This window comes from Zea mays, chromosome 4 (genome assembly GCF_902167145.1).
Source record: "Zea mays cultivar B73 chromosome 4, Zm-B73-REFERENCE-NAM-5.0, whole genome shotgun sequence".
NCBI lineage: Eukaryota > Viridiplantae > Streptophyta > Magnoliopsida > Poales > Poaceae > Zea > Zea mays.
In genome coordinates, this window is record NC_050099.1 from 186641553 (window position 1) to 186666632 (window position 25080).

Sequence of the window (25080 nt, forward strand, 5' to 3'; positions counted from 1 at the left end):
CTCCATGGCACTCTGACGAAGACTGTTTACTGCAGCCAGCCCACCGGCTTCGTCGACGCCGATCGTCCGGATCTGGTCTGCCGGCTGAACCGATCCCTGTACAGCCTCAAGCAGGCGCCGCGGGCATGGTACAGTCGCTTCGCCTCCTACTTGGCCTCCATCGGCTTCTTCGAGGCCAAGTCGGACACGTCCCTGTTCATCTACCAGCGTGGCGACGACACCGTCTACCTCCTACTCTACGTCGACGACATTGTGCTCACGGCATCCACCGCTGACCTTCTACAGCGCACGATCGTCGCCCTTCAGCGGGAGTTCGCGATGAAGGACCTAGGGCCCCTACACCACTTCATCGGCATCACCGCCGAGCGCCGGCCTCAGGGTCTCTTCCTCCACCAGCGCCAGTACACCATCGACATCCTGGAGCGGGCTGGCATGTCTGACTGCAAGCCCTGCTCCACGCCTGTCGACACTCAGGCAAAGCTCTCTGAGGACGACGGGCCTCCGGTCGCCGACGCGACGTCCTACCAGAGCCTGACCGGCGCGCTCCAGTACCTCACCTTCTCCAGGCCCGACATCGCCTACGCCGTCCAGCAGGTGTGCCTACATATGCACACTCCGCGGGAGCCCCACCTCACCGCTCTCAAGCGGATACTGCGCTACCTCCGCGGCTCCCTCGACTACGGCCTCCTACTTCGACCATCCCCGACGTCGGAGCTCGTGGTCTACACCGACGCTGACTGGGCTGGCTGTCCCGACACGCGCCGGTTCACCTCCAGTTACGCCGTGTTCCTGGGCGCCAACCTCGTCTCTTGGGCCGCCAAACGGCAGCCCGTCGTCTCTCGCTCCAGCGCTGAGGCCGAGTACCGCGTCGTGGCCAACGGCGTGGCAGAGGCCTCCTGGCTGCGATAGCTCCTCCACGAGCTCCACAGTCCCCTTCAGCGCGCCACCCTCGTCTACTGCGACAACGTCAGCGCGGTCTACCTCTCCACCAATCCCGTGCAGCATCAGCGCACGAAGCACGTGGAGATCGACCTGCACTTCGTCCGCGAGCGTGTCGCTGCCGGTGATGTTCGGGTTCTCAGCGTCCCCACCACGCTGCCGTTCGCTGATATCTTCACCAAGGAGTTACCGTCGAGTGTATTTTTAGACTTCTGATCCAGTCTCAACATCTGTACAGGATAGAGTTGTGACTGCGGGGGGTGTTAGAATACCCGATTAGGGTTTGGGGTTCTCCCCGTGTAATTACTGTCTCGCCCCTCTGTAATGGGCCTGGCCCAGTTACTCCAGTCTATTTAATAGATTGCCCAACCCCTGTTAGGGTTATGGTTTCTAATACCTGTCATCACAAATTGGACATGAACTTTTCTCCCAGCCTTTGTCATAAGCTCAGCTTTCCACCCAGGCAATTGATCAGCAACCTTGTCAATGATTGGCTGCACTTGACCTCTGGATAGCCTCTTTAAGGACAGAGGTAAACCAAGATAAGTACAGGGAAAGGATGAGATTTCACAGGGTAGGTGCTGTTGAAGGGCTACCACTTCTTCACTACATCTGATAGGATATATTCTGCTTTTCTGGACGTTAGTAACCAGCCCAGATGCTTCTCCAAACAGTTTCAAAATGCTCATTACAATCTGAACATCATCTGCATAAAGGGATATTCTATGGTGCAATGGTCTAGAGGACAATGGCTGCAGCAGCCCTTCCTCAGCCTTGGCCACTAAAAATCCCAGCATATCCATCACTAAAATAAAAAGCATGGGTGATAGTGGATCACCTTGTCTCAAACCCCTTCTTATATGGATAACTCCCCCTAGACTTCCATTTAAGAGAACTTGAGTGGAAGATGTTGCCAAGAGGCCACTTAAAATATCTCTCCAGATCTGCCCAAATCCTAGATTCTGGAGAACTTCCAGAAGGAAAAGGCCAAGAAATAGAGTCAAAGGCCTTAGTGATGTTGAGTTTCAGCATTATCCTTGCCCCTCGCTTCTGATGGAGCAATCTGGCAGTTTGTTGCACAAGCATAAAGTTATCTTGAATGAATCGACTTGAATGAATGCACTTTGTCGAGGTGAGACCATATCCTGCAACTTTGGAGCCAATCTGTTTGCAAGAATTTTTGTGACTAGCTTGGCCATACTGTGAACTAAACTGATGGGCCTGAAATCCTTGACCTCATCAGCCCCCCTCCTTCTTAGGAATAAGGGTTATCAAGGCTGTATTCAATTTATTAAAGTGAGCAAACTTCCTGTTCCAAATTGCAGAGAACACTGCCATAGCATCATCTTTTATGATCAGCCAGCACGCCTTGTAAAATCTACCTGTGAATCCATCAGGGCCAGGCGCCCTATCTGATGGTAACTGCTTAATGGAATCCCAGACCTCTTTTTTCAGTAAACTGTGAATCTAGCTCCTCCAAATCATAAGAAGGCAACCCTAGGTAGTCCAAATCCACAGTTTTTTATCTGTCCACCCTGCTGCCCAGAAGTTTGTTGTAGAAGTCATCCACTAGGCTGGCCTTCTCCCCATGGTCAGTACAAATGTTACTGCCAGAAAGCAGCCTGGGAATAAAATTCTTTCTTTTTCTATATCTAGCATGCATATGGAAGAGTTTAGTATTGGCATCCCCATCCTTTAACCAATTAATTCTTGACCTCAAACGAGCAATTGTGCGTTTGAGGAAAGAAGGAGAGAATGCCTTTTAATCTCCTGCAGCAGCCACTTTTCTGCTGGGATCAATGGTCTGATATCCTGAGCAATCTCAAGTTGGTGTAAAATTTCGCGTGCAAGCTCAAGCTGGGAAGCCACATGTCCAATTCTTTTATTGCTCCACCTCTGAAGGGCACGTGCAGTGGCTTTCAACTTCATCTCAAGAGTCAGGAAGGGGCAGGAGCTACCACTACTCGATGCCCACGCTTCCTGGGCTACTTCCTGGAATCCCTCCAATTTTGGCCAAAAAGACTCAAAATGAAACCTTCGTTTACCATAGCAGTTGCTTGTAAGACCAAGAATTAAGGGGCAATGATCCGAGTCTTGTGAAGCAGCACTCTGGAGAAGGGAGTTGGGAAAAAGGGCTTCCCAATCAACAGAGCAAAGAGCTCTGTCCAGTTTAACCAAAGTAGGCGAAGATTGATGATTAGACCAAGTATACTTTCTGCCACATAGAGGGAGATCAATGAGTTTGACATCATTAGTAAATCTCCTGAATCTCCCCATCATTGCCATGTTTAGGTTGCTATTATTTTTGTCTTCCACCCTATAAATTAGATTGAAGCCATCCGCAACAACCCATGGACCATGACAATCAATTCTGATTTGCCTCAGCTCTTGGAGGAATAGAATCTTGTCATCAATGTCCTGAGGCCCATAGACACCAGTTAACCACCAAGGTTGGCCATTTGACTGCTGGAATTGGACAGAAACAGAATAAAAGTCCACTCTATTATGCCCTGTTGCTTGTACATGTCTTTTCCAGGCTAAAAGAATACCACCACTGGCCCCAGAGGAAGGTAAAAAGAGGAATTCTTCAAAATTCACTCAAGAATAGCCAGGACAGTTCCTCTAGAAATATTCTGCATTTTGGTTTCTTGCAAGCAAACAATGTCTGCTCCAACGGAATCAATGAAAGTTCGTACAGAGTGTTGCTTGGAGGGAGAATTCAAACCCCGGACATTCCATATAAATATTTTCTTTGGATCCATTAAAACATACATGACAGAACTGACACTAAAAAGGACAGTTAACAAGGCCTCGCTGGTCGACGGAGCCCTAAGCTCATCCGGCACATTCCATCCGAAGAGGTTGCCGTCTTTCGGATGCACCGGCTTCCTAGTTTCACCGTACCTATTTCCATCTTTTTCTGCAGTAACGCCCAAGAATCCATCCAGAAGCAGCATAAGAAAACCACATGCGAAGGATCTGAAAGCATTTTTCCACTAAAGATTTTTTTTTCATTTTTAGTCTTCCATATGGACCAAAGGATTGCACCACAACCAAACATAATCAGATTTCTAGAATTTTTATTGAATTTGTTAATACAGTTTCTCGGATATGGTCTGCAAGTTGAAGGATATTTGGATCACTCTCCAAATATATTTCGCAACTGAACACTCAAAAAACAGATGAGTTATAGATTCGTGTAACCCACAGAATGCACAGGCAGTCGGACCCTGCCAAGATCTTTTGTTCAGATTATCTTTAGTAAGTATTCTGTTTTTAAGAATCATCCACAAAAAGATTTTGATCTTGAGAGGCAATCTTATGCGCCAGAGAAACCTGTAGGGAACTGGCAGCGAAAACGTTTTGTTCCTTCCAGATGTTCCAAAGAGTGTAAATCACCACCCCATTAAATCGTCTTCTATCATTTTTTGGAATCTTTGCATGGGCTTCTTCCCACCATAGGGATAGATGGGTAGGCACACCCATCGAAGGGATTAGATTTGTGTTGAATTGTTCCCAAGTTAGGGTTAGGCTCCATAGTCCATACTGCTTTGGCAAAAGGGCAGAGGAGCGCCAAATGGATGCCTGTCTTAAGCAGCCCATTGCATAAAGCGCAGTGATCATGTTGTGGCCAGCCCCTTTTTTGTAAATTGTCTGCGTTGAGAATTTTCTCCCTTGCTATGGTCCATGCAAATACCTTGCACTTGTTTTCAGCATGAGCTTTCCAGATAAGGACAAATCAGAAAGGCCCGTAGGAGCCACCGAACTGTATTCGGTATGCCGAGCGAGTGGAATATGCTCCGTTTGTCGTCCATTTCTAGAGAATGGAGTCCCTCGTGCCCGGAGTAAGATGAGTGTGCTGAGATCTGGTCCAAAGGGAGACAAACTCCACTAGCTGGGTTGCAGTGGTGATTCGGCCTCATAATGCATTGATCCAGTTGTTATCTCGGAGCTCCATGTAGACTGGTCTGTTTTTCCTCCTGGACAGCACAAAAACCTAGGTGCTAAGTGTCGAGGTGTCTCACTATCAAGCCAAGGGTCATGCCAGAAACAACATTTTTGACCATCACTAATGGTAACCTTTGTTGATGCGTTGAAAAGCGCCCGGTCAGTATCATCTATCGGTATCCATGCCAACCCAAGATTTGGTATTATCTACCTATTCCTACCACAACCACCTCAGACATAAAGCTCTACCAATTTTTTTGAGGTCTGGGATCCCAAGCTCTCCAGGTCTTTTGGCCTTGTGACCGTTGACCAATTCACTAAGCAATGACCCCTGTTGTCATTTTCTTCTCCTTTCCAATGGAAAGATCTTCTGATTTTGTCAATTTGCTTTTGTGCCCAGGCGGCGAGCGGGAACACCATCAGATGATAGGTTGGCATAGTTGAGAGAACCGATGAGACGAGAGTGAGACGGCCAGCTCTATTCAACCACTTTCCTTTCCATCCAGGAAGCCTCTGAGCAATGCGTTCGATGAGCGGTTGAACGTGTACGATCAGGTCCCTGTCAACTACTAGTCTGGGTGCTTGACTGTATTTTTGCATTCTCTGTAAACCTGAAAATATTAACCCTATTTGTAGCTTGATATTAATTGTTCTTTACTGTACAACGTTTCTATCTCTTCACTCACATTATGTGTTTTGATGTATAAGCAAAATATTCTGTTACAGGTTAATTTTGAAGACACCTGCAAAGGATTTCTCGAGGTTGCCAAGGTTTGTTCTGCATGCATACGATATAACTATACATCTATTTACATCTTTCCTGAAACAGTCATTTCAAGCATTAATATATGTTCTTGCCACAGGAGGCTGTCCTCCAAACTGTTACGGTTATTTTTGAAGACCCAGGTGTGCATGATCTACTCGTGAAGCTTTACCAGAGAGGTACTTTGATAGCAGCATTGTCCGTGTTCTCTCTTTTTTTAGTGTTTGGTTTCAGAAGTCAATCGATCCTAGATGGAATGGCCCATCATGAGATAATCCCATGAAATTTGGTAGGATGGCAATTGGCATCATTGCTCATGTTTACACTAGATGTGTGCTTATGAGGAATGAGTTGACGGGTCAGGTCAACACATTCCATTCCTCGAAGCAAACAAGAAAATAGGTTTGAAGCTAGGATAAAATGATTCATCACCCTCCCACTTCTCAAACCAAACACTTCACATGTCAGTTCTTGGTCTGTTTTTTTAGTGGCTTGGGGGAGAGTGTGGAGTTTGGAGGGCTGGGCATTTTCAGCCTTAAGGAGCTAGGATGGGCTCTGAGAATGAAATGGATGTGTATGGGTAAAGTTGAGCCTGGTAAACCTTGGGCAGGGCTCCCAATGCATTTTACCTTGAAGGCGAAATCCTTCTTCATGCTGCCATTTACACAGAAATTGGTAATAGATGTTCGACACTTTTCTAGGAAGATAGATGGATACAGGGAAGGAATGTGAAGGACCTTGTTTCTAGATTGCTGACAGCTGCGCCAAGACGAATTTAAAATAGTAGAACTGTCCATATAGCTCTAGCAAATAGAAGTTCTAAATGACATCAAAGGAGCTCTCACTGTTGAAGTCATTTCTGATTTTCTTGATCTTTGGGATGTAATTCTCACAGTAAACTTAAATCCTCAAAGGGAGGACAAACACATCTTCAAATTTTCTCATAATTCGAAATATTCTGTTAAAGTAGCCTATGAAAGTCTCTTCATTGGATCAACATACTTTGAGCACTACGATAGGATTTGGCATTCCTGGTCCCCCCCCCAAATGCAAATTTTTCTTATGGCTTGCGGCGCTTCAGAGATGTTGGACAGCTGATAGGCTTTAAAGGAGAGGGCTAGACCACCCAGATCAGTGTCTTCTATGTGACCAGGAACCAGAAACCATTGACCATCTCCTTGTGTGATGTGTGTTTGCAAGAAGCAACTGGTTCAGGCTGCAGGGACAAGTTAACATCTAGGACTTCACTCCTCAAGTACAAGAAGAGAATACCATGCTATGTTGGAAAAAAAGTAGTGATCAACTGCAAGGAATAGCCAGAAAAGGGCTTAACTCACTTATTAGTCTCGGCCTCTGGATCCTGTGGAGCCACCAAAATGCCTGTCTTCGATGGTCTTTCTCCAAGTCTTAGCGTAGCCATCAAAAGGACCGAGTAGGAGAGGGATCTGTGGGTGTTAGGGGGGCAAAAAGCCTAGACCTCCTAACAGCCCCAATCCCAGGTCTTTAGTTCCTGGTATCCCATGGGTGTCTTTTTGTTTCTTTGTTTTCGGCTGCCGTAATTCGGCCTTTTTTCTCAAAAGCGCAAGAGAACTGCGCGAATATATATTAAGAAGGAGAAAAAGGTCCAATAGGACCCCAAGATACAGATAAGGGGGCCCCCTACGGCGGCCAGTAACAAGCATAAATGAACCCATCCATGACAAAAAATACTGCTACAAAACAGCACTACAGCTATCTAGCTAGCAGGGAGACCTGGGATGGGGGCAGTAAGCAAGGACAGCTTCTTTGCACCAGCCAATACCCAAAGATCGATCTCCAAACCAACACTTCTAATAGCAACAGCAACACTAGGACTCTTATTGTCAAAAACGCAGCCATTGCGATATTTTTCTGACTCCCTGTATTGATCCTTTATGGATCTTTTTCCTACTCTTCTTAATGAAATGATGTGCATGTCTCTTGCGCGTTCGAGAAAAAAAAGTTTTTGGTCTGTTTCTGAATTTTAGCGCCTGCAGGCCCTTTCATTCTGTAAGAGGCTTATCGACGAGAAAGAAACTGCAAGATTTATAGTGTTACATGCTTACACAATTACAGTGTTTCCCTCAATATTCATATTGTTTCACTCGTATTAGTAGATTTAGGGCCTGTTTGTAAGCACCCAGTTTATAAGAAACTGGTTTATAGAAATTGAGGTGGTTCCAAACATACCAATTTATGCTTCAGTTTATAGAAATTATATTCTCAGTTTCTTAAAAACCAAGAAGCTGGTCTCTCCTAGCTAAAAGATAAAAACCAGTTTCTTAAAAACTGGGTTGCTTCCAAACAGGACCTTACTGTAGATATCGTCTACTATTTTCAATAGCTACTTACCATATTTGGTGCAGCTGGTTACACTTGTTTGGTAGTAGTAATTAACATTCAGGGTATGTTTGTCAGTGTAAAAGAACATTCAAGGCCTTTTTGGATAAGAAGCATTAGGACCCGTATGCTTAGGACTAAACCCTAAAATCATAGAGCAATCCCATTCTTTTGAACACACCGCCAAATTCTTTGAGAATTTACTTTTGCCAAGTGTAGGCATATTTGATGTGTGATTCAGTAGTGAATCCAGCACCGCATTGTGGTCTTCCTCCTTCTGTGCCAGGTGTAAGATGTAGGCGTTGTTGTGTTCTTTTGGCTGTGTGTGGCCCGTTTGGTGAAGTCGGAGCTGCTCGTATCTTGTGTTGGGCTCTGCAACAATGACTCTGGATGGGCTTTGTGTGTGAGGTTGTCGCTGCTTGTGTTGTTTGGGCACTCTGTGTAGGTTTCAAGCCCTGTTTTCCTTAAAACTGGGTCAATTCTTTTTTTTCTCGAACACGCAGGAGAGCTGCGCATCAATATATTAAGAAGAAAAGGGGAAAAAGACCCCGAACAGACAGTACAACACACACCTAAACACAGACACACACACACATAAACACACACACACACACACACCGAACCCCACCTAGCCAGAAACAACATCTGGAGCAGGGGCAGGGACAGAGCGTTTGTCAACTAACAGACACCCCAACACTAAAACAGAGAAAAATTAAACCACCCGACTTTGAGCTAGGAGGTAAGAAAAACCCTTAGCCCCAGCCAAAGACCACAAGAAAGCTTCCTCCCTGGCCAGCCGAACGGCCACCACCAAGTTAGGATGGGAGCCATTGAAGACAACACCATTTCTATGCTTCCATAACATCCAAGCGCCTAAAGCGACCAAGGAGTCAAAGCCCTTCTTACTCAGTCCACCCAACCGAGCACTATTGAAACACCACCAATGATCAAAATCATCTATATCATGTCCTGGAAGGAAGTCCTGCAAACCAAAAGGCCTGAGAAACTCAAACCAGAAATGTCGCGCAAAGGAGCAGCCCACCAGCAGATGGTTGATAGTCTCTTCATGTTGATCACAGAACGGGCAAAGAAGCGACTGAGTCAAGCCTCGTTTAGCCAATCTATCTGCTGTCCAACATTTGTTGTGAGCCACAAGCCATAGAAAAAACCGACATTTGCTAGGGGCCCAAGTCTTCCAAATTCGATCAGCCTGCTTGAAAAATACCGAGCCATGGAACATAGCACTGTAAGCTGATTTTGAAGAATAATCCCCGGAACTAGAAAACCTCCAAACATGACGATCTTGCACATTGGGCTGCAGTAAGGTACCTTCCAAAATCTCAGCCAAATTCAAAAACTGCACCCAGAAAGCATAGGAAAAAGCTCCCTGAACATCTTGAACCCAACTCAAATTAGTCAAGGCATCCTTCACCAATCTACTTTTGGTAACCCTCCTAGGAATGGAGGCAAACACTGCAGGGGCAAGCTCTTGGATGCAGTGCCCATGCAGCCATTTATCAGTCCAAAAAAGTGTGTTTAATCCATTTCCAATCTCAGTATACACAACAGAATTGAATAGGCAAACCACTTCTTTTGTGAAATGAAGCGGAAAAACAGCCCACGGCCTCCCAGGATCTGATTTCTACAACCAGAGCCACCTGACTCTAAGAGCCCAACCAAACAATTTTAAATCAAAAAGACCAAGACCACTCAATTCTTTAGGATGAGTGACTTTACTCCAAGCCAAAGAACAGTGCCCTCCCTTGATTTCTTTCCCGCCTTTCCAAAGGAAAGCTCTCCTTAATCTGTCAATTGCCTTGATTGCCCAAGCAGGAAGATCCGGGGCCATAGCCAAATACACAAATCTGGAAGTCATAACTGACTGAATATAAACAGCCCGACCAGCCTTGGTCATAAGCACCGCCTTCCATCCGGGAAGCATGACTGCAATACGATCAATGATAGATTGCAATTGCGGCCTAGATAGACGTTTTAAGGATAACGGAAGCCCAAGATATTTGCATGGGAAATTAGACAACTGGCAAGGTAATGATGCCTGCACTGAAGCCAGATCTTCCTCATCACAATGAATTGGGAAAACATTACTCTTCTGAATGTTGGTCTTCAGACCAGAGGCTTCACCAAAAAGATGTAGAATCCCCTTAAATGCCTCAATATCAACCGCATCCGGCCAAAGAAAAACAACCACATCATCCGCGTATAAAGAGATCCGGTGGTGAAGGAATCTCGAAGAAAGGGGCTGGAGGACCCCTACCGCAGAGGCACGCTGCACCATAATATTAAGGACATCCATAACCAAGACGAAGAGCATAGGAGACAATGGGTCCCCTTGACGCAAACCCCGCCGATGATGTATGACTTCTCCCGGGCATCCGTTAAGCAAAATCTGAGTTGAGGAAGAGGACAACAAACCGCAAACGACGTTGCACCAAATCTGTCCAAAACCCAGCCTAATGAGGACTTCAATTAAAAATGCCCAGGAAACACTATCAAACGCCTTAGAAATGTCCAGTTTGATCATGATACGGGGCTGTTTTTGTTGCTGCAAAAAACGGGTAGTGTGTTGTACCAGCATAAAATTATCTTGAATAAACCTTTTCTTGATGAAAGCAGATTGATTAGGCGAGACAAGATGCTGCAACTGACAAGCCAACCTATTAGCCATAAGCTTAGACACCAGCTTTGCAAAACTATGAATAAGACTGATAGGTCTAAAATCTTTGACCTTGTCGGCCCCTTCCAATTTTGGAATGAGAGTGATGTAAGCGGAGTTCAGGCAATTCATGTTGGAAAACTTTCTGGCCCATACACAGGATATTGCAGCCATGACATCAATCTTGATTATGGACCAACAGACCTTGTAAAAACGACCTGTGAACCCGTCTGGCCCTGGCGCCTTGTCAAGAGGAAGACTAATGATTGTATTCCAAACCTCATCCGCCGAGAAAGGGCTGTCAAGAGCTTCTAGATCAAATGTGGGAACTCCAAGCTGTTCCAAATCAACCGCAGCCCCCCTATTAATTGCAGAACCAAGCAGATTCATATAGAAATCAGTGAACAAGTCCGCCTTCTCTTCCTGGGCAGTGCAAACCGTTCCATCCTCTGAGACAATTCTAGGGATGAAACTCTTAGCTTTGCGATACCTTGCATGAGAGTGAAATAAAGCAGTATTCGCATCCCCATCCTTCAACCAACAAATCCGAGATCTCATCCGGACCAAGGAGCGCCATAGAGACGCAAGAGCAAGACTGTGCTGCTTTAGATTATTACGCAACCAAAATTCTTCATGAGAAAGACTTCTACTGTCCTGAGCTATGTCGAATTGGTGGAGCAGCTCCCTGGCAAGACCAAGTTGTAATCTAATATGACCAACCTTTTTCTCGCCCCAACCTTGAAGAGCTTTAGCCGTGGCCTTGAGCTTCATGGAGAGAGTGAGCAACGGACAGTGACTAGCAGGGACAGCAGCCCAGGCTTCCTCAACAGCTACCAGAAACCCATCCAATCTTGTCCAAAAAACTTCAAAATGAAATTGTGGCTTTCCATGCACAATATCCCTAAGCCCCAGAAGAAGCGGGCAATGGTCTGAATCGAATGAGGCCGAACTTTGCAGCAGGGCCCAAGGGAACTGATCATCCCAATCCAAGGAGCAGAAAACACGGTCCAATTTGACAAGAGTTGGATTATGCTGCCCATTCGACCAGGTGTACTTACGCCCAACCAAAGGCAAATCCTTAAGAGCCAAGTCATCAATCCACCTTCGGAAACTATGCATCATTGGCCTATCCAGATTGGAGTTATTCTTATCCTCATCTTTATAAATTAAATTAAAATCCCCAAGGACCAACCAAGGGCCAGAACAGGAAGCACGAATATCTCAATTCTTGAAGGAAGGCAATTTTGTCCTGGTTGAGCTGGGGACCATACACACAAGTCAGCCACCACTCCACATCATCAGCAGGATGAAAAAGAATTGACATTGAATTATCATCCACTCTAGAAACACCAGACCAATTTATATGATCTTTCCAAGCAACCAAAATGCCACCACTAGCACCAATAGAAGGGCGAAAAACAAAGTTGGCAAAATCTGGTCCAAGCATCCGGATAACCAAAAAACGAGAAATATCCTGCATTTTAGTTTCCTGTAAACAAACCACATCCACTCCAGATGAGACGACCTCAGCCCTTACAGCATCCTGGCGAGCCGAGGCATTAAGCCCCCTAACATTCCAAATGAGAATTTTTGAAGGATCCATAAAACACTAGCTTAAGACGACCAACAAACCCGCAACCCAAGGAAGAGAACCTTCCTCAAAGTGTAGCCTCCACAACCAACGTCTCTTCTGGTAGAGACCAACCGAAAAGAGAGGCAAGAGCTTGGATCTGCACTTGGGAAAGAGATTTGCTGAAAATGCGACTATATTCATCCAGCGCCTCTTGACTCAGAGAATCCCCATCACGGATCACTCCCAGTGTCTTCATAATGGTCTTCTTGCTTTTCTTGATAGAAGAAAGGCGTTGGTGACACTCAACCCCGACGCCAGCAACACGCCTGCTGCGCCTAGGAGTAGCCACCCGCCCCCTAGGCAGTTTTTTCTTTCTAAGGGGGTTGGGGGCAGGGTTCTCCAACACAGCATCGACCTCTTTGGTAATACTGGACAAGAAATCGGACACCCTTGAGGTTGAAACATCAACAGCAGAAGCCGGTGTTTGAGACGGAGAGCTCCCCAAGGCTGTTTCCTCAACCCTCCTCGCTCCTCGGCGTCACCGAAAGTATACTTGAATAGGTTTTGGGCGGAAGAGCAAAGGAGGGGAGGTGGCAGCCACAGGAGACTCCCTGGGAGGCAACACCTCGCATGCAGCCACAGAGCCCATATTTCCAGCCAAAACAAAATCCTGCTGACTTCCAATCTGATTGTGATCCTCATGACATCCGTTCATCTGCCCATTGCCAGGACATTTAAGCACAGAAATCTGCCCACCCCCCTGCTGACTTCCAATCTGACAGAAATTCTCAGGACACCCAATCATCTGCCCACTGCCAGGGCACTCATGAACAGAAAACTGTCCACCCCCTTGCAAGCTGGAGCACTCGGCAGACCTGCTACAGACCGTAACTTGTTGCTGGACCACTGTTGATACCAGCGGGTCAGAGACAGCGCGGGAAGAAGCCACAGGACTATGATTTTGAATCTGGACATCAACTTCTCTGGTCTCCATGTTGCTGAATTCCACCAGCTCAGCCTCAACGACTAAGACCTGAGAACAATCATACGTTTGATTCCCATTTCCTACTCTTGGGCCTATCCGGTCGTGAACTGAACGACGCTCCGATCTCTGACCCCTAGCATGATGCCCCTGAACAAACTCATGGGAAGGCGAGATGAGACGCCTTCTACGAGGAGAGGGATCCTCATCATCAAGATCCTCAGAACAAAGAACTGGACCGGAGCCATCCTGCCGGAGAGTGATCGAAACCGCAATATTCACAGAGTAAACCAGCACTCGTTTTCCTGCAGGATCACCCTCAACAGCAAAAGGAGGTTCTACAATCCAAAGCTCTTTAGAAGAAGGAATAGCAGAGGGGTCCAAACACCACGCGGAGCAGCGGAAAACGGCCACATCCTTCAGGTTCAGAGTATCAGGGTGGACTTGGTGAATCCACGCAAAAGGGTTTAGCAAATGATCCACGGTGCATGTCTCCCAAGCATGTATAGGAATTCCCTGGAGCTCAATATTGATCAACACCGGGAGTAAGGCGCCCCTGGACTCCATGAGACGAGACCATTTCTTACAAACCACAGAAAAAGACCCAGCTCTGAGAGTAGCCCATCTGCCAGCCAACTCCTCAACCTTGTCACGACATGGGAGGACAAGAATATAATTTGCCGCTGAAACCCTCCGCAACACCAGAGAAATAGCTTCCATTTCCATCCTTGGGGCAAGCAGCTCAGCAATCTCCGAAACCCGGACCGAAGACCGATCGCTGATCACAGTCACCATTACCGCGTATTGAAGATCATCCTCTGCTCTCGTCATTTGGTGGCTCCATCCCAGGATACACGGAGGAACGTGGTGCACCGGGGTTACCAAAGCAGCGGTGGCCGCCATGCAGACTGGACGATCCGAGGAAGAAGGGGGTGGGGCACCAGAAGGTTTCGCTCTGGAACGTCGCTTCCTAGCCTGCTTTCTCTTGGGGCGGACGCCAACCGGCAGGGGAGCACTGGAGATGCAACCAGCAGCCTCATTCCCACTGGCCTGCGAAGGACTATCCCCAGACGCGTCCACCTCGGAGGAAGGCGGATGAGTGATACGCCTCCACATCTGCCCAGAAGACTTGGTCGACGGCAACCGCTTCAGCTCCGGACGAAAGGCCGGTGGGGTGATTCTCCTCCAAACCGAAGCTCATGCCTCAGGTCGAGGAATACCGCCCCCACAGCAAGCACTGGCCGAGACGTCCGAAGACGGGCTGATCCTCCTCCAGGCCGAGCCCTGAGACTCAGGTCGAGAAGGATCACCGTACCCCGACGACGACCCGGCGGCAGAAATTCTCCGCCAGACAGGAGCTTTGGCCCTCACACACTTGTAGGAACGATGCACAAGCTCACGGCAGCGGAAGCATCTAGTCCTCTTCAAACACTGGAAGGTGAAGTGCCCCTGGGCGAGGCAGTTAAAGCATCGCCCGACAAGGTCCAACGGCACAGCTCTCTGACGTTCCAACTTCAAGCGCTGCCTCTTCGAACGCCTGGATTCCACCACGGTCCAATCATCTCCGCATGCTTCCTGGGAGACCGCCAGGCCAGGACGCGAAGACTGCACCGGACCGCACTTCTTCTTCTCCGGGGACCTCTGCGCTGGGACGCACAGCAAAGGATCGCTGCCTGCCTCCGAAGCTAAAACAACAGGCTGAACGGCCACCACGTCACGGTAGAGCTTGTGAAGCGACTTCCGCCGAGAGAGGCTATCCGAGCCGCCAGCCGGCGAACTGTCCTGCCACCTCTCAAGTCGCGAACGACCACACGAGGCCCGCGTGGACTGGGTGGGGGAAGACTGGGAGAAAACCGGCGCCGGAGAGGAAAAGAGTAGGTCTGTAGGGGTGCTGATGGTGGCCGTCGGGCCCGGAGCAGACGCCGGCGTGGGGATGGAGGGAGAGGGAGAGGAAGCGCCGGGAAGGGAAGGTGAAACGCCAGGAGGCGGACAGTCGCCAGGACGTGAAGCGTCCCGAGGACCTAGGTCAATTCTAATCTTCTTCTTAATGAAAAGGCAGAGCTCCTGCCATTACATTCAAAAAAAAGTAGTGAGTGTGAGTCCAGCACGATTCTGTTAATTCCTCCCAGTAAGCAAGTAAGTTGATGTACTAGTCTCGACAATGAGGGTGGCCATACTGTTACTGTTCATAATATGAAAGCTGCACTTCTCTTACATAAATTTAAAAGGAGAATGTGTTGCTCCTCCAACCTAACAATGTTATATAACTTCACGACTGGTTCAGACAAGAGATGACCTGCAACACCTTTTTAGACCTTTCTCCACTCTTGACGTTGATAGTGTCATCAAGAATATGCCTGCTGATAAAGCTTCAGGGCCAGATGGCTTTAATAGACTCTTAAGAGATGTTGGGACATAATAAAAGAAGACATCTATTCTCTTTGTTGTGACTTCTTCAACGGTACACTGACCTTAGAAGCTATAAACAACTCTTTCATCACCCTGGTTCCTAAAGTCCATAACCCAACCAGTGTTAATGATTTTAGACCGATCTCACTCCTGAACTGTGTTATCAAAATCATCACAAAGCTCATTGCTGATCTGTTACAAACAGTCAAAGATAATTCCCTTCATCCACGCCAACCAGTATGGTTTCATCAGAACTAGAAGTCTTGATTACATTGGTAGAGCAAGAAGACATTGTCTCTGGAGAGGGTCTCACAGCAATGCCAAGATGAAACCCTTAGTGGCCTGTAAAAAATGGTCCAAGCCCAAAAGAAAAGGTGGGCTGGGAATCATTAATCTTAGAAGCCAAAATAAAAGCCCTTCTTCTCAAGCATCTGAAAAAAGTTCTACAACAGGAAAGATATTCCCTGGGTCAATCTCATTTCAAATTGGGTGTTGGATTACGGCTGGAGCCAAGCATCTTCAGAGCTTTGGTTTAGAGCTCACGCGTAACCTTCACAGGGTCTAGGGAGTGGTGTGAGTTTTTTATTTTGATTAAGCCTGCTTAGGGCTTTGTACCTTGGTCCATTTTGGACTTTTTTCTTCTCTAATTAAATGACGCGCAGTTCTCTTGCGCTTTCGAAAAAAAAATCTCATTTCAAATGCCCATTACTCTAATGACCATGTCCCTCATGCAACAACTGATAGAGATTCATTCTGGTGGAGAGATGTCTTAAAACTCTGTGACTTATTCAGAGGAATTGCTAAGTGCAATATCGGCGATGGTTCTACTGTCTTTTTGTGGACGGATCTGTGGAATGGCAACATTTTACAATCCAAGTACCCAAGACTTTTTGACTTTGCAAGAATAAGAACATCTTTGTGGCTTAGTTCCTGACAAACAACTCACTGGAGACTCAGTTTCATTTGCCAGTTCTAGGACAAGCTTTTCATGAATACCAAAGCCTCCAAGGTTATATACAAACAATTCAATTTCATCAGAATACAAAAGATTCTTGGCAGTACATTTGGGGAAGCAAGACATATTCTTCCTCTAAGCTCTACAACTTCCCTTACAAGAATATTCAACCTCCTGCCCCTTTTATTTGTATCTGGAACTCCAGGTGCTCCAATAAGCTAGAGTATTCTTCTAGCTTCTTCTAATTGATAGGGTAAATACAAGAAACATCTTCAAAAGAAAAGAAAAAACAAGCTGGAAAGGAACAACTACAATTGTGTCCTTTGTAATTGTAACTTTGGAAGAATCGGCCTTCCACCTCTTCTTCAGATGCCCTTTCAGCCAAGCTTGTTGGGAATACCTTGGCATCCATTGGGATTTTTCCATGGACTTCTTCCAGATGATAATTCAGGCTAAACAGCATCTCCGAGAGACCTTCATGGAGGTCTTCATCATAGGAACTTGGCAAATTTAGAATTAAAGGAAACTTCATCTTTGATCGAGATCGCTCTTCCTTCAACTTCTGGAAGCAAAGTTTTTTAGATGAATCTAAAATGCAACCTGTTAGATTCTGTCTAAGCATTTGGTATTTTTGTCTTTTTTAGCCACAGTGGGATGATGTTGGTGGGCCATCCCCTGGGCAGCTCATGTTTTTTAGTTCCCTGCCCTCTCTCCGGCCTCGTTTTCTTGCCTGTTTAGTTTCCTCTTGTGTTCTTTGCACACAACCTCGTACATTTTACATGTTCTTACAAGTCCGATGGTACAGTTGACCTTAGTTCTATACAGTACTTTTGATTTTCTTTTAATAAAATCCTAACAGTGGGGGCATCCCCTGCTGTATTTATTCTAAAAAAGGTGCCAACAATCATGGACTGTTCCAGTCTGCTTTGCCTAATTTTTGTGACATACTCCTTCCGTCCCAGTATATAAGGCATAACCACCTCTAGATCAAAGACCAAGAAATGCATTTAATTCTCTCTATATCACTGTATCGATGTACGTGTGCATAGAGAGAGCACGCCTTATATTGTGGGACAAGAACAAAAAGTGGTTACGCCTTATATTCTGGGACGGAGGGAGTACTCCCTCTGTACTATAGAAAGTGTAACTCCTCAAACACCAAGACCAAGGAGATAATTTAATTCATGCACATTCCCAATAGAGGCGCTCTGATCCTCCACCTAATTTATTGCGAGCTTGCATGCAAGCATGCAGAAACCACCGGACTGATTTACTTCCACGTGCAAAATCAAATAACCTGTATTTGGCTAGCCACGGAGGCAACAACTACGGTGCAATCAGGCCTCATGTGGAAGCGAGCCTTCTGGTCTGTTAGATTATGATCCAACCGTGTGCCACATTTACTTAAACCCTTCCACCACCAGATCACGTAGATTTATAAAAAAACTAACAAACCATACTTATATCTACGGTTAGATCATGATCTAATGGATCAGGAGGTTTGCTTGCACGCTTGCACATAAGGCCTGATTGCACAGTAGTTGTTGTTGGCCAAGCATGCTATTTTTTCTCGCCATGAATGCATAGTAGTCCAGCAGCCCATGTAAATTGTGCATGTTCGTGAACTGCAGGTACCCTCTATTCTAGGAGTAGAGAAAAAACTAGTTATGCCCTCTATCGTGAACGTCATGTAGTGTCTTTCTTGTCTATGGAATGTTCGGTTGCAATTTGTTCTCACATGATTCTTTCTGTCCAGACTGGCTGGAGGGAATGGTCACAGAATATCTTGTTGAGACATTTGCTGATTACTTCGGTGACGTTAAAATGTAAGCTTTATTTTCCTATTAAAATCTACATGTGGTATGGAACTATGTAGGAATGTACATTCCGTAGAAAATCCTGTTGCCTATACATATCTTGTTCACCTACACTTTTATGCGTTCATTATGAAATAATTTGTGGCATAGTTTTCAAAACTGCACCACAACATATTCTATGTCATCAAACCATGCCTGAAGTTTACTGAAAGATCCCAAAATATCAAACATAAGCAATGTGTTTGCCAAAATATGGAAACTCATGTGCAAGTTAATAGATTTAAAATGCCCGAATGGATTTGCAAACGTTAAAAGTTGCAGGTAGATCCAGTGCAATTAATTGTGTCTGCACTAGTTAATGTTTCTAACATATCAGTAATGTTTTTCATAAACTATGGTGTGATGTGTGAATGCACACTTCAAATTTCTGCTCCTGACAATTTAGTTTATCGAAGTTAAATGTTAACAGTCTGGAGTTTTGCTTACAATAGTTGTGTCTTTATGTGCTTTAGTTTAATACCCTTTGTGTGTGTGTGTGTGTGTGTTTAGGTATATTGAAGAAAGACCATTTCGAAGATTTGTGGAGGCTTGCATAGAAGAAACAATCGTGGTCTATGTTGATCATCTCCTTTCCCAGGTTTACAGATTACGCTTAGTATTCAAGTTAGTTAAATCCATATCTGATAGTGTCCAAATTAGTTCAAACCTGTTATACTGTACCCTAAACGTCCATATCTGGAGGGACTTTAAGTAACATATACTATATATTAACACTCTAACATGAAGAGATGCAATGTTCCCTAGAAATGATTCTGTACAGAATAGTCACTGCTGTACACTGGGTTCATACCAATTTGATACAACATTCACCTCCAAAAAGAAAATTCACATGGACATGTAAGATTATGTCTGAGAAGAACATTCAAAAACTAATCTCACACTGCTGTTTGACATGTCCTTCCAATAGTTAATATGTATTTCCTTTGCGTCTGTAGAAAAACTACATAAAAGAGGAAACAATAGAGAGGATGAGGTTAGATGAAGAGAAGCTTATGGATTTCTTTAGGGAACACGTCAACGTGACAGTAAGTATAGTTTCTGCTAGGATTTTGTTCTGTTACTACTACAGATTGATTTTCATTCAAAGCTAAAACTAGCCAGTCTCATGTGAATGCTGAAAATTGTCGGCAGTTTTGTGCATGCATTTTACTGAAATGTGGATACTGTGATTTTTTTTTTTGGTGTCCTTGAACACCCATTGTACTAGAAAGACATTTCGGATGTATGATGCTTCTGTATTACTAACTTGGAACTGAAAAGTTGTATTTACACTTATCCAGAAAGTTGAAAGTAGAGTGCGGATTCTGGCAGATATGAGAGATCTAGCTTCAGCTGGGAGTTTGGATAGCTTTACTCTCATTTTCACAAATATACTGGAACATCAACCTGATTGCCCGGTAATTTTCTGCCTAACAAATATATTCAGCTTTGCTAATGCTTTACTATTGAAAAATATGAAACAATATGAGCCTCTCTGCATCGGTTTATCCCTTTGCCAGACTCCACTCCTGGGAGAGACTCTGGCATTGGATTTGTCCTTTTTTATGTTAATTTCTCGTTATGTCCTACAACTTGACATCTGTGTTTTTTAGCCTGAGGTTGTTGAGAAGCTTGTGGCAATGCGGGAAGACATTCCAAGAAAGGAAGCCAAGGAGGTAATGTCACCCACACCTCTCACATCGTATGCGTGCTGCTGCTCTGTTTTGATGAACCTATGAACGGTCAACTGTGGTCCAAAAGAAGGTCGCTTTGTGCTTATTGACAGACTAGAGGGTTGTTTGGTTCGCTGGCTAACTTGTCACACTTTGTCTAACTTTTCTATCTAAGGTTAGTTATTCAATTCAGACGACTAATTTTAGATAAAGTGTGGCATAGCTAGCTACGAATCAAACAGGCCCTGGGTTTTTCTCGTATGCTTACTAGTAATGTGGTCGTAGATTCTTACTCCCAGTTGTCTCTTAGATTGTACAAGAATGCAAAGAGATATACGAGAACTCGCTCGTGGATGGCAACCCTCGCAAGTCAGGTTTTGTGTTCGGCAAATTGAAGTGCTTGACAGCAAAGAAAGGCATATGGAGGAAGCGTGGGCAGTAAGTGGCGACTTGCAGCAGAGTGGACGAACTTATCACCAAGGCAAAGATTGTACATTTCACTTCTCTATGATCATTCTTTTTTCGATGCTACTGTTGGGTTTCACGTTTATACTATCAGTATGTACTCAGCTTGAGGAGCAAACATGTAATTTATTCAATAAAATGGTTGTTATTTGCAATAATATAAAATTATTGCAAGATAGGTTCTTCGGCTTTCTGGACTGCACAACAGAGTTTAGAGAATGGTATGCTTTATGATTCAGAGTATTCTATATGCCATTTGGAAACTATACTTATCTGAGGTGGTCAATTCAATTTGCTTCTCTCATTAACTGCTCTAAAATAATCAATCAGACTCGCAGAGCTTGAACATGTATATATTTATAAAAACACCGTTAAAGTTAGCATTCTTCTCCCTTTTTCTCTAAGAAATTATTTATTCAAGTCTGAAATCACTATATAGTCGGTTAAGAACCAGTCTAACAACAATCCCAAACATGTAACATTTCAAGTCTGAAATCACTTTATAGCCGGTTAAGAACCAGTCTAACAACAATCCCAAACATGTAACATTTTACATCTCACTTTTATCTTCCAAAATCTAAACCTTGCGTGAATATACATAGCAGTTAGCAATGGTCCATGGCACTCGTCTTAAAAAAAAAACTATTAGATCTTTTTATATGCAACATTTAAGTTAGGCTCTTATATAATAATATAATATTAAAATGGATAAGCTTTTCTGGTACGCTGTTATACATAATATTTTCAATTTAACATTACTACCAATTAGCTTTGCCAATCAATTCGATTTCCCTAAACCCTCCCCGCAGACGGCGATTTCCCAACCGTCGACACGGCGATGAAGCTTTTCTGGTACGCTGTTATACATAATATTTTCAGGAGCAAAGCAGTTATTTACCCACATAAACCTAACTAGGGTTACTTAACAGTTTATTTATTTTTCTGGCGCTGGTCGTTGGAGCAGCTTCAGTCCGGAACTCCGGATTGGGATTATCTGCAGTCGACTGCAGAGGCTATCAGGTGGATCCACGACCCAGCAGAGGATCCGATTCCAGCCTCCAGCCCACGCCGGTTCAACAAGTCCACGTTGTTTACGTTTTGCTGAGATGAGATGTCCAGCAACCAGCATAGGTGTTCACCAAAGTATCAAACTGATGTTTCAGCCAACGGTACACTTCGGATTATTAGCTCCTTTATTCCATTCCTTTACAACTTACAAGAAGAAATACTTCAGGGTTTTTTTTCTCTCCCTCGTGACACTTCAACGAACAAATAAACCAACGATGCTCTAGGGGGTACGCTTCGGTACAAAACAGAAGGATTAAGATATTACAAGGTCTGTATCCTTTGGATCTGTGACTCAGCTTGCGAGTCGCTAGCTGGATTATCAGCAGCGTGCTCGATGACGAAACTCTCGATCTTATGAAGTGACTGCGAAGACGGTAAGCGTGTTATCTTTTGAAAAGCTGTCTAATGGTATCTGGAAAGAGACTGATATTCGCGGTAAGCTTACCTCAATTGCGATATCAGTCGGCATCAGCTTAGAGACATCGCCATGACCTTGTTTAGATGCAATCTCTGCAAATGCCAGGCACGGGTGTGTTAATCCACTGGAACTCGGAACATAACTCTAAGCAAGTCTCATGAAGGACCATCTGATCATAAAGTTTTAGCCAGATTATTATCCAGATGGGAATCTTACCTTCCAGAGAAACCCTTACATCCGCATTTGCATAAGCATCACCCCTTTGCTCTGCAAGCATGCTGAGCTTAGAAAAGGCCTATAACAAATAAGGAACCCAGTGAGTGATCCATATTAGAACTAGCATAAGAAGTCTGAGCATTTGCTACCACAAGTAAAGGACTGGAATCCAGGATAGGGCTTCAAGGCTCAAGTGGATCTATGAGCAGTTCTTTGTCCAAATAGAATGAAGAAACAATTCCGTTTCACGAGCATGAAAGAATAAGTAGCTACCATTGTGTATGGATCACCGGACGGTTGGTCCAGAAGAGGACGAGAAGCGGTTCCCACTTTAGCAATGCGCCTAGCAAGAGCATCCAAGGGCACATCTAACCAAACGGATAGGCCCTTCTTCATATATTTCCTGATAATGGAACGACATGTCACAATACTGTTGACTCAAAGAAAACAAAGCGACCCATTTAAAAGAAAGAAATGGAGTGAACTCTAGATACCAGTTAACTGGTCGGATGACAGCACCACCTCCGGTGGCAACAACTAATCGTCGCATGGAGGACAGATCCCTCAAGACGCTACTCTGCAAGGCATGAAGCACAAAGAAAGGTAAATCATAAGCCAGAGCTTCCAGCTTTGGGCGTTAAGGAATAAAAAATGACAAACGCTATAAATCAGAGAGAGTACTTGAGGATGTCTGTACCAGAAAAATTCAGTAACCATTACCTCATTATCCCGAAAGAAGGCTTCACTGTGAACTTTGAATATTTGAGCAACTGAAGGCATTCCAACAGCTTGCTCCACTAATTTGTCACTGTAAAACATAGTTTAGAGCAACAGAGCCCATCATCAGTACCTGTGCATCACAGCATCCATAGAAACCTTCGACAAATTGCTAGTTTACTTTCACAAAAAGACACATACCTATCAAAGAACGAATAACCCAAGACTTCAGACATGATCTTCCCCACAGTACTTTTTCCAGAACCCATCATTCCTGCACACAAGCACTCATTCATCAATCATAAATCCAAATATGGTAGTTTCATCTAAAAGTTGAGACTCTTTATAGCAAACGCACTACAAGGGATGAGAACTAACCCACTAAGTAAATACACCTCCCGTTTAAGTAGAACAGAACTTCTTCTGATTTTCTCTGAAATCATAGTACAATAACATTAGACTGGTACAAAAACACATGCAATCTCCATAGTAATCATTGATCTGATCTTTTAGGACTCCAAGATCTTGGTCAATACCTTCAACAGGAGAGCTTCGTCAACGGAGTTATGCAAGTTTTCATGACCTGTACAGGAATAAAACCATGAAAAAAAATTGTCAACCAGGGGGATACAAGCATGGGGCTACATCTTCCTATTTTCCATTTCCACATAATCCGAAACCCGATTGATTTATCAATTTCTGACAACCGTGGACAAATCAAACCACTGAAAAGGCATAGATCTTCCCCTCGAACCCATGACAAGAGAAAAAAAAAACTCTGCAAATCACTCGGAACCCATGGATGGAGCCCAACTACTTCATAAAATCCTACAGCCAAATCACATGTCAATTCCATGGAACTCAACAATTTTGGCGAATCCAAATATAGCTTTGATTCGATTAGAACGAACCGAAATCGCAACAAATTCGACAAAAAGACAAAAAAAGCCGAATCAAGCCAATATGACCACAATACGTGTAATGTAAAAAAATACCTCCGGATGATTTCTTCGCACGGAGCGGTACGACGGGCTTGGACCCGCGAACCCGCACGGCAACCGCAGCTCCCGCCGGTTCAGCGACTCTCAGCCTCCCGATGGGCGACTGTAGGCCGCCCCGGCGCTGGCCGGAGCCGAAGGCCGCCGCCCGCGTCTGCAGCGCCAGGCCCACGCCCCCCGCCTCCATTGCTCGGTCACCGGGTGGTGCTCTGCTGCTGCGCGGGGAAAGGAGGACGCGGCGACTAGTCGGGTACGACTACGACTCAATCTCTGAGCGATCCGGGGGTCTAGAAAAACAGAGGGAGGGCAGGGCGCAGGCGGCAGGTGGTAGCCGGTGGCGGTGGCGGTGGCGGAAATGTGGGCACGTAAAATAGTGACGGGTGCGCATCGGGCAGAACGCACCAGACGCTGCCGAGTAGTTGCGTAACTTCGAGCTCGAGTTTCCCTTTTTGCCCTTGTTTTGACTTCACATGTTGTCTTAGCCCTCTAAAAAACAGAATAATTAACTAAGAAATTAGCCTGAAATGAATTTGGATTGGGATAGTACCGTGGTGTACTGCATATGAAAGTTGGAAGTAATCAGCAGGGTATTTCAGTCATGGATACGCGGTGGGTGGGTTGGGCTGGGCGAGACAGAACGGAGCCGAGTCACCTGCTCACCTACCGTGGGGGTGCCACGTCAGACAGACAGGGTTGGTGGCGAGGTGGGTATCTCGGCACAATCGTGCGGCGGACTGATGCGGAATCAATCCAATCCAACATGCGCCGATAAGATCACGAGGTGTCCTCTGTTTTTGACCGGAGTTTCTGGAATTTACTTTTATAAATACTTCTTGTGTCTAAAAACAAATACCCATACAATTTTAGTACCAGCTAACAAAATCTAATAAAAAAGTAACTATTTCCTTATTAATTTATTTAATTTTAAAATATATAATTTAAAAATAGAGACATGCATGTCACTGATTTTGGATAACAGTTTTACATGACGTAAATATATGAGGTTTAGAAGGCAGACACGTATGGATCAGATTGACCAATCTAGAATACCTTATATTTAGAATGGAT

At 45.0% G+C, this 25080-nt stretch overlaps 2 protein-coding genes across 5 annotated transcripts in view; one reads left to right on the forward strand and one right to left on the reverse strand.

Moving 5' to 3' along the window:
* The window catches only part of LOC100276416 (exocyst complex component SEC6), a 94360-nt gene extending 73493 nt beyond the window's left edge, over positions 1–20867 (forward strand). For all 4 annotated transcript variants that reach the window (XM_020552753.2, XM_008681084.3, XM_020552754.2 and 1 more), the window contains exons 18-25: positions 5614–5658; positions 5751–5829; positions 18358–18427; positions 18968–19055; positions 19414–19503; positions 19759–19875; positions 20071–20133; positions 20441–20867. In XM_020552753.2, the coding sequence (XP_020408342.1) occupies positions 5614–5658; positions 5751–5829; positions 18358–18427; positions 18968–19055; positions 19414–19503; positions 19759–19875; positions 20071–20133; positions 20441–20572 (684 nt within the window). In that variant the 3' untranslated portion in view covers positions 20573–20867. The remainder of the gene's footprint in view (positions 1–5613; positions 5659–5750; positions 5830–18357; positions 18428–18967; positions 19056–19413; positions 19504–19758; positions 19876–20070; positions 20134–20440) is intronic.
* Positions 20868–21572: 705 nt separating this feature from the next.
* LOC100283304 (shikimate kinase) lies at positions 21573–24397 on the reverse strand. Its single transcript, NM_001156206.2, has 10 exons — positions 24010–24397; positions 23551–23597; positions 23393–23447; positions 23216–23288; positions 23018–23105; positions 22792–22874; positions 22571–22700; positions 22298–22376; positions 22109–22173; positions 21573–22026 (listed from the first exon to the last, which is right to left on the reverse strand). Exons 1-10 carry the CDS (start codon positions 24197–24199, stop codon positions 21925–21927), a joined length of 912 nt encoding a protein of 303 aa, NP_001149678.1. The 5' UTR covers positions 24200–24397; the 3' UTR covers positions 21573–21924.
* Between the last annotated feature and the right edge of the window lie 683 nt (positions 24398–25080).

Coding starts and splice junctions, on each gene's coding strand:
- LOC100283304 (NM_001156206.2), bottom strand. CDS start 24,199: ATGGAGGCGGGGGGCGTGGGCCTGGCGCTGCAGACGCGGGCGGCGGCC. Junction 23,289..23,392: donor GAGGTGTATTTACTTAGTGG/GTTAGTTCTCAT, acceptor GCTTGTGTGCAG/GAATGATGGGTTCTGGAAAA. Junction 22,377..22,570: donor CCGGTGATCCATACACAATG/GTAGCTACTTAT, acceptor TATTTGTTATAG/GCCTTTTCTAAGCTCAGCAT.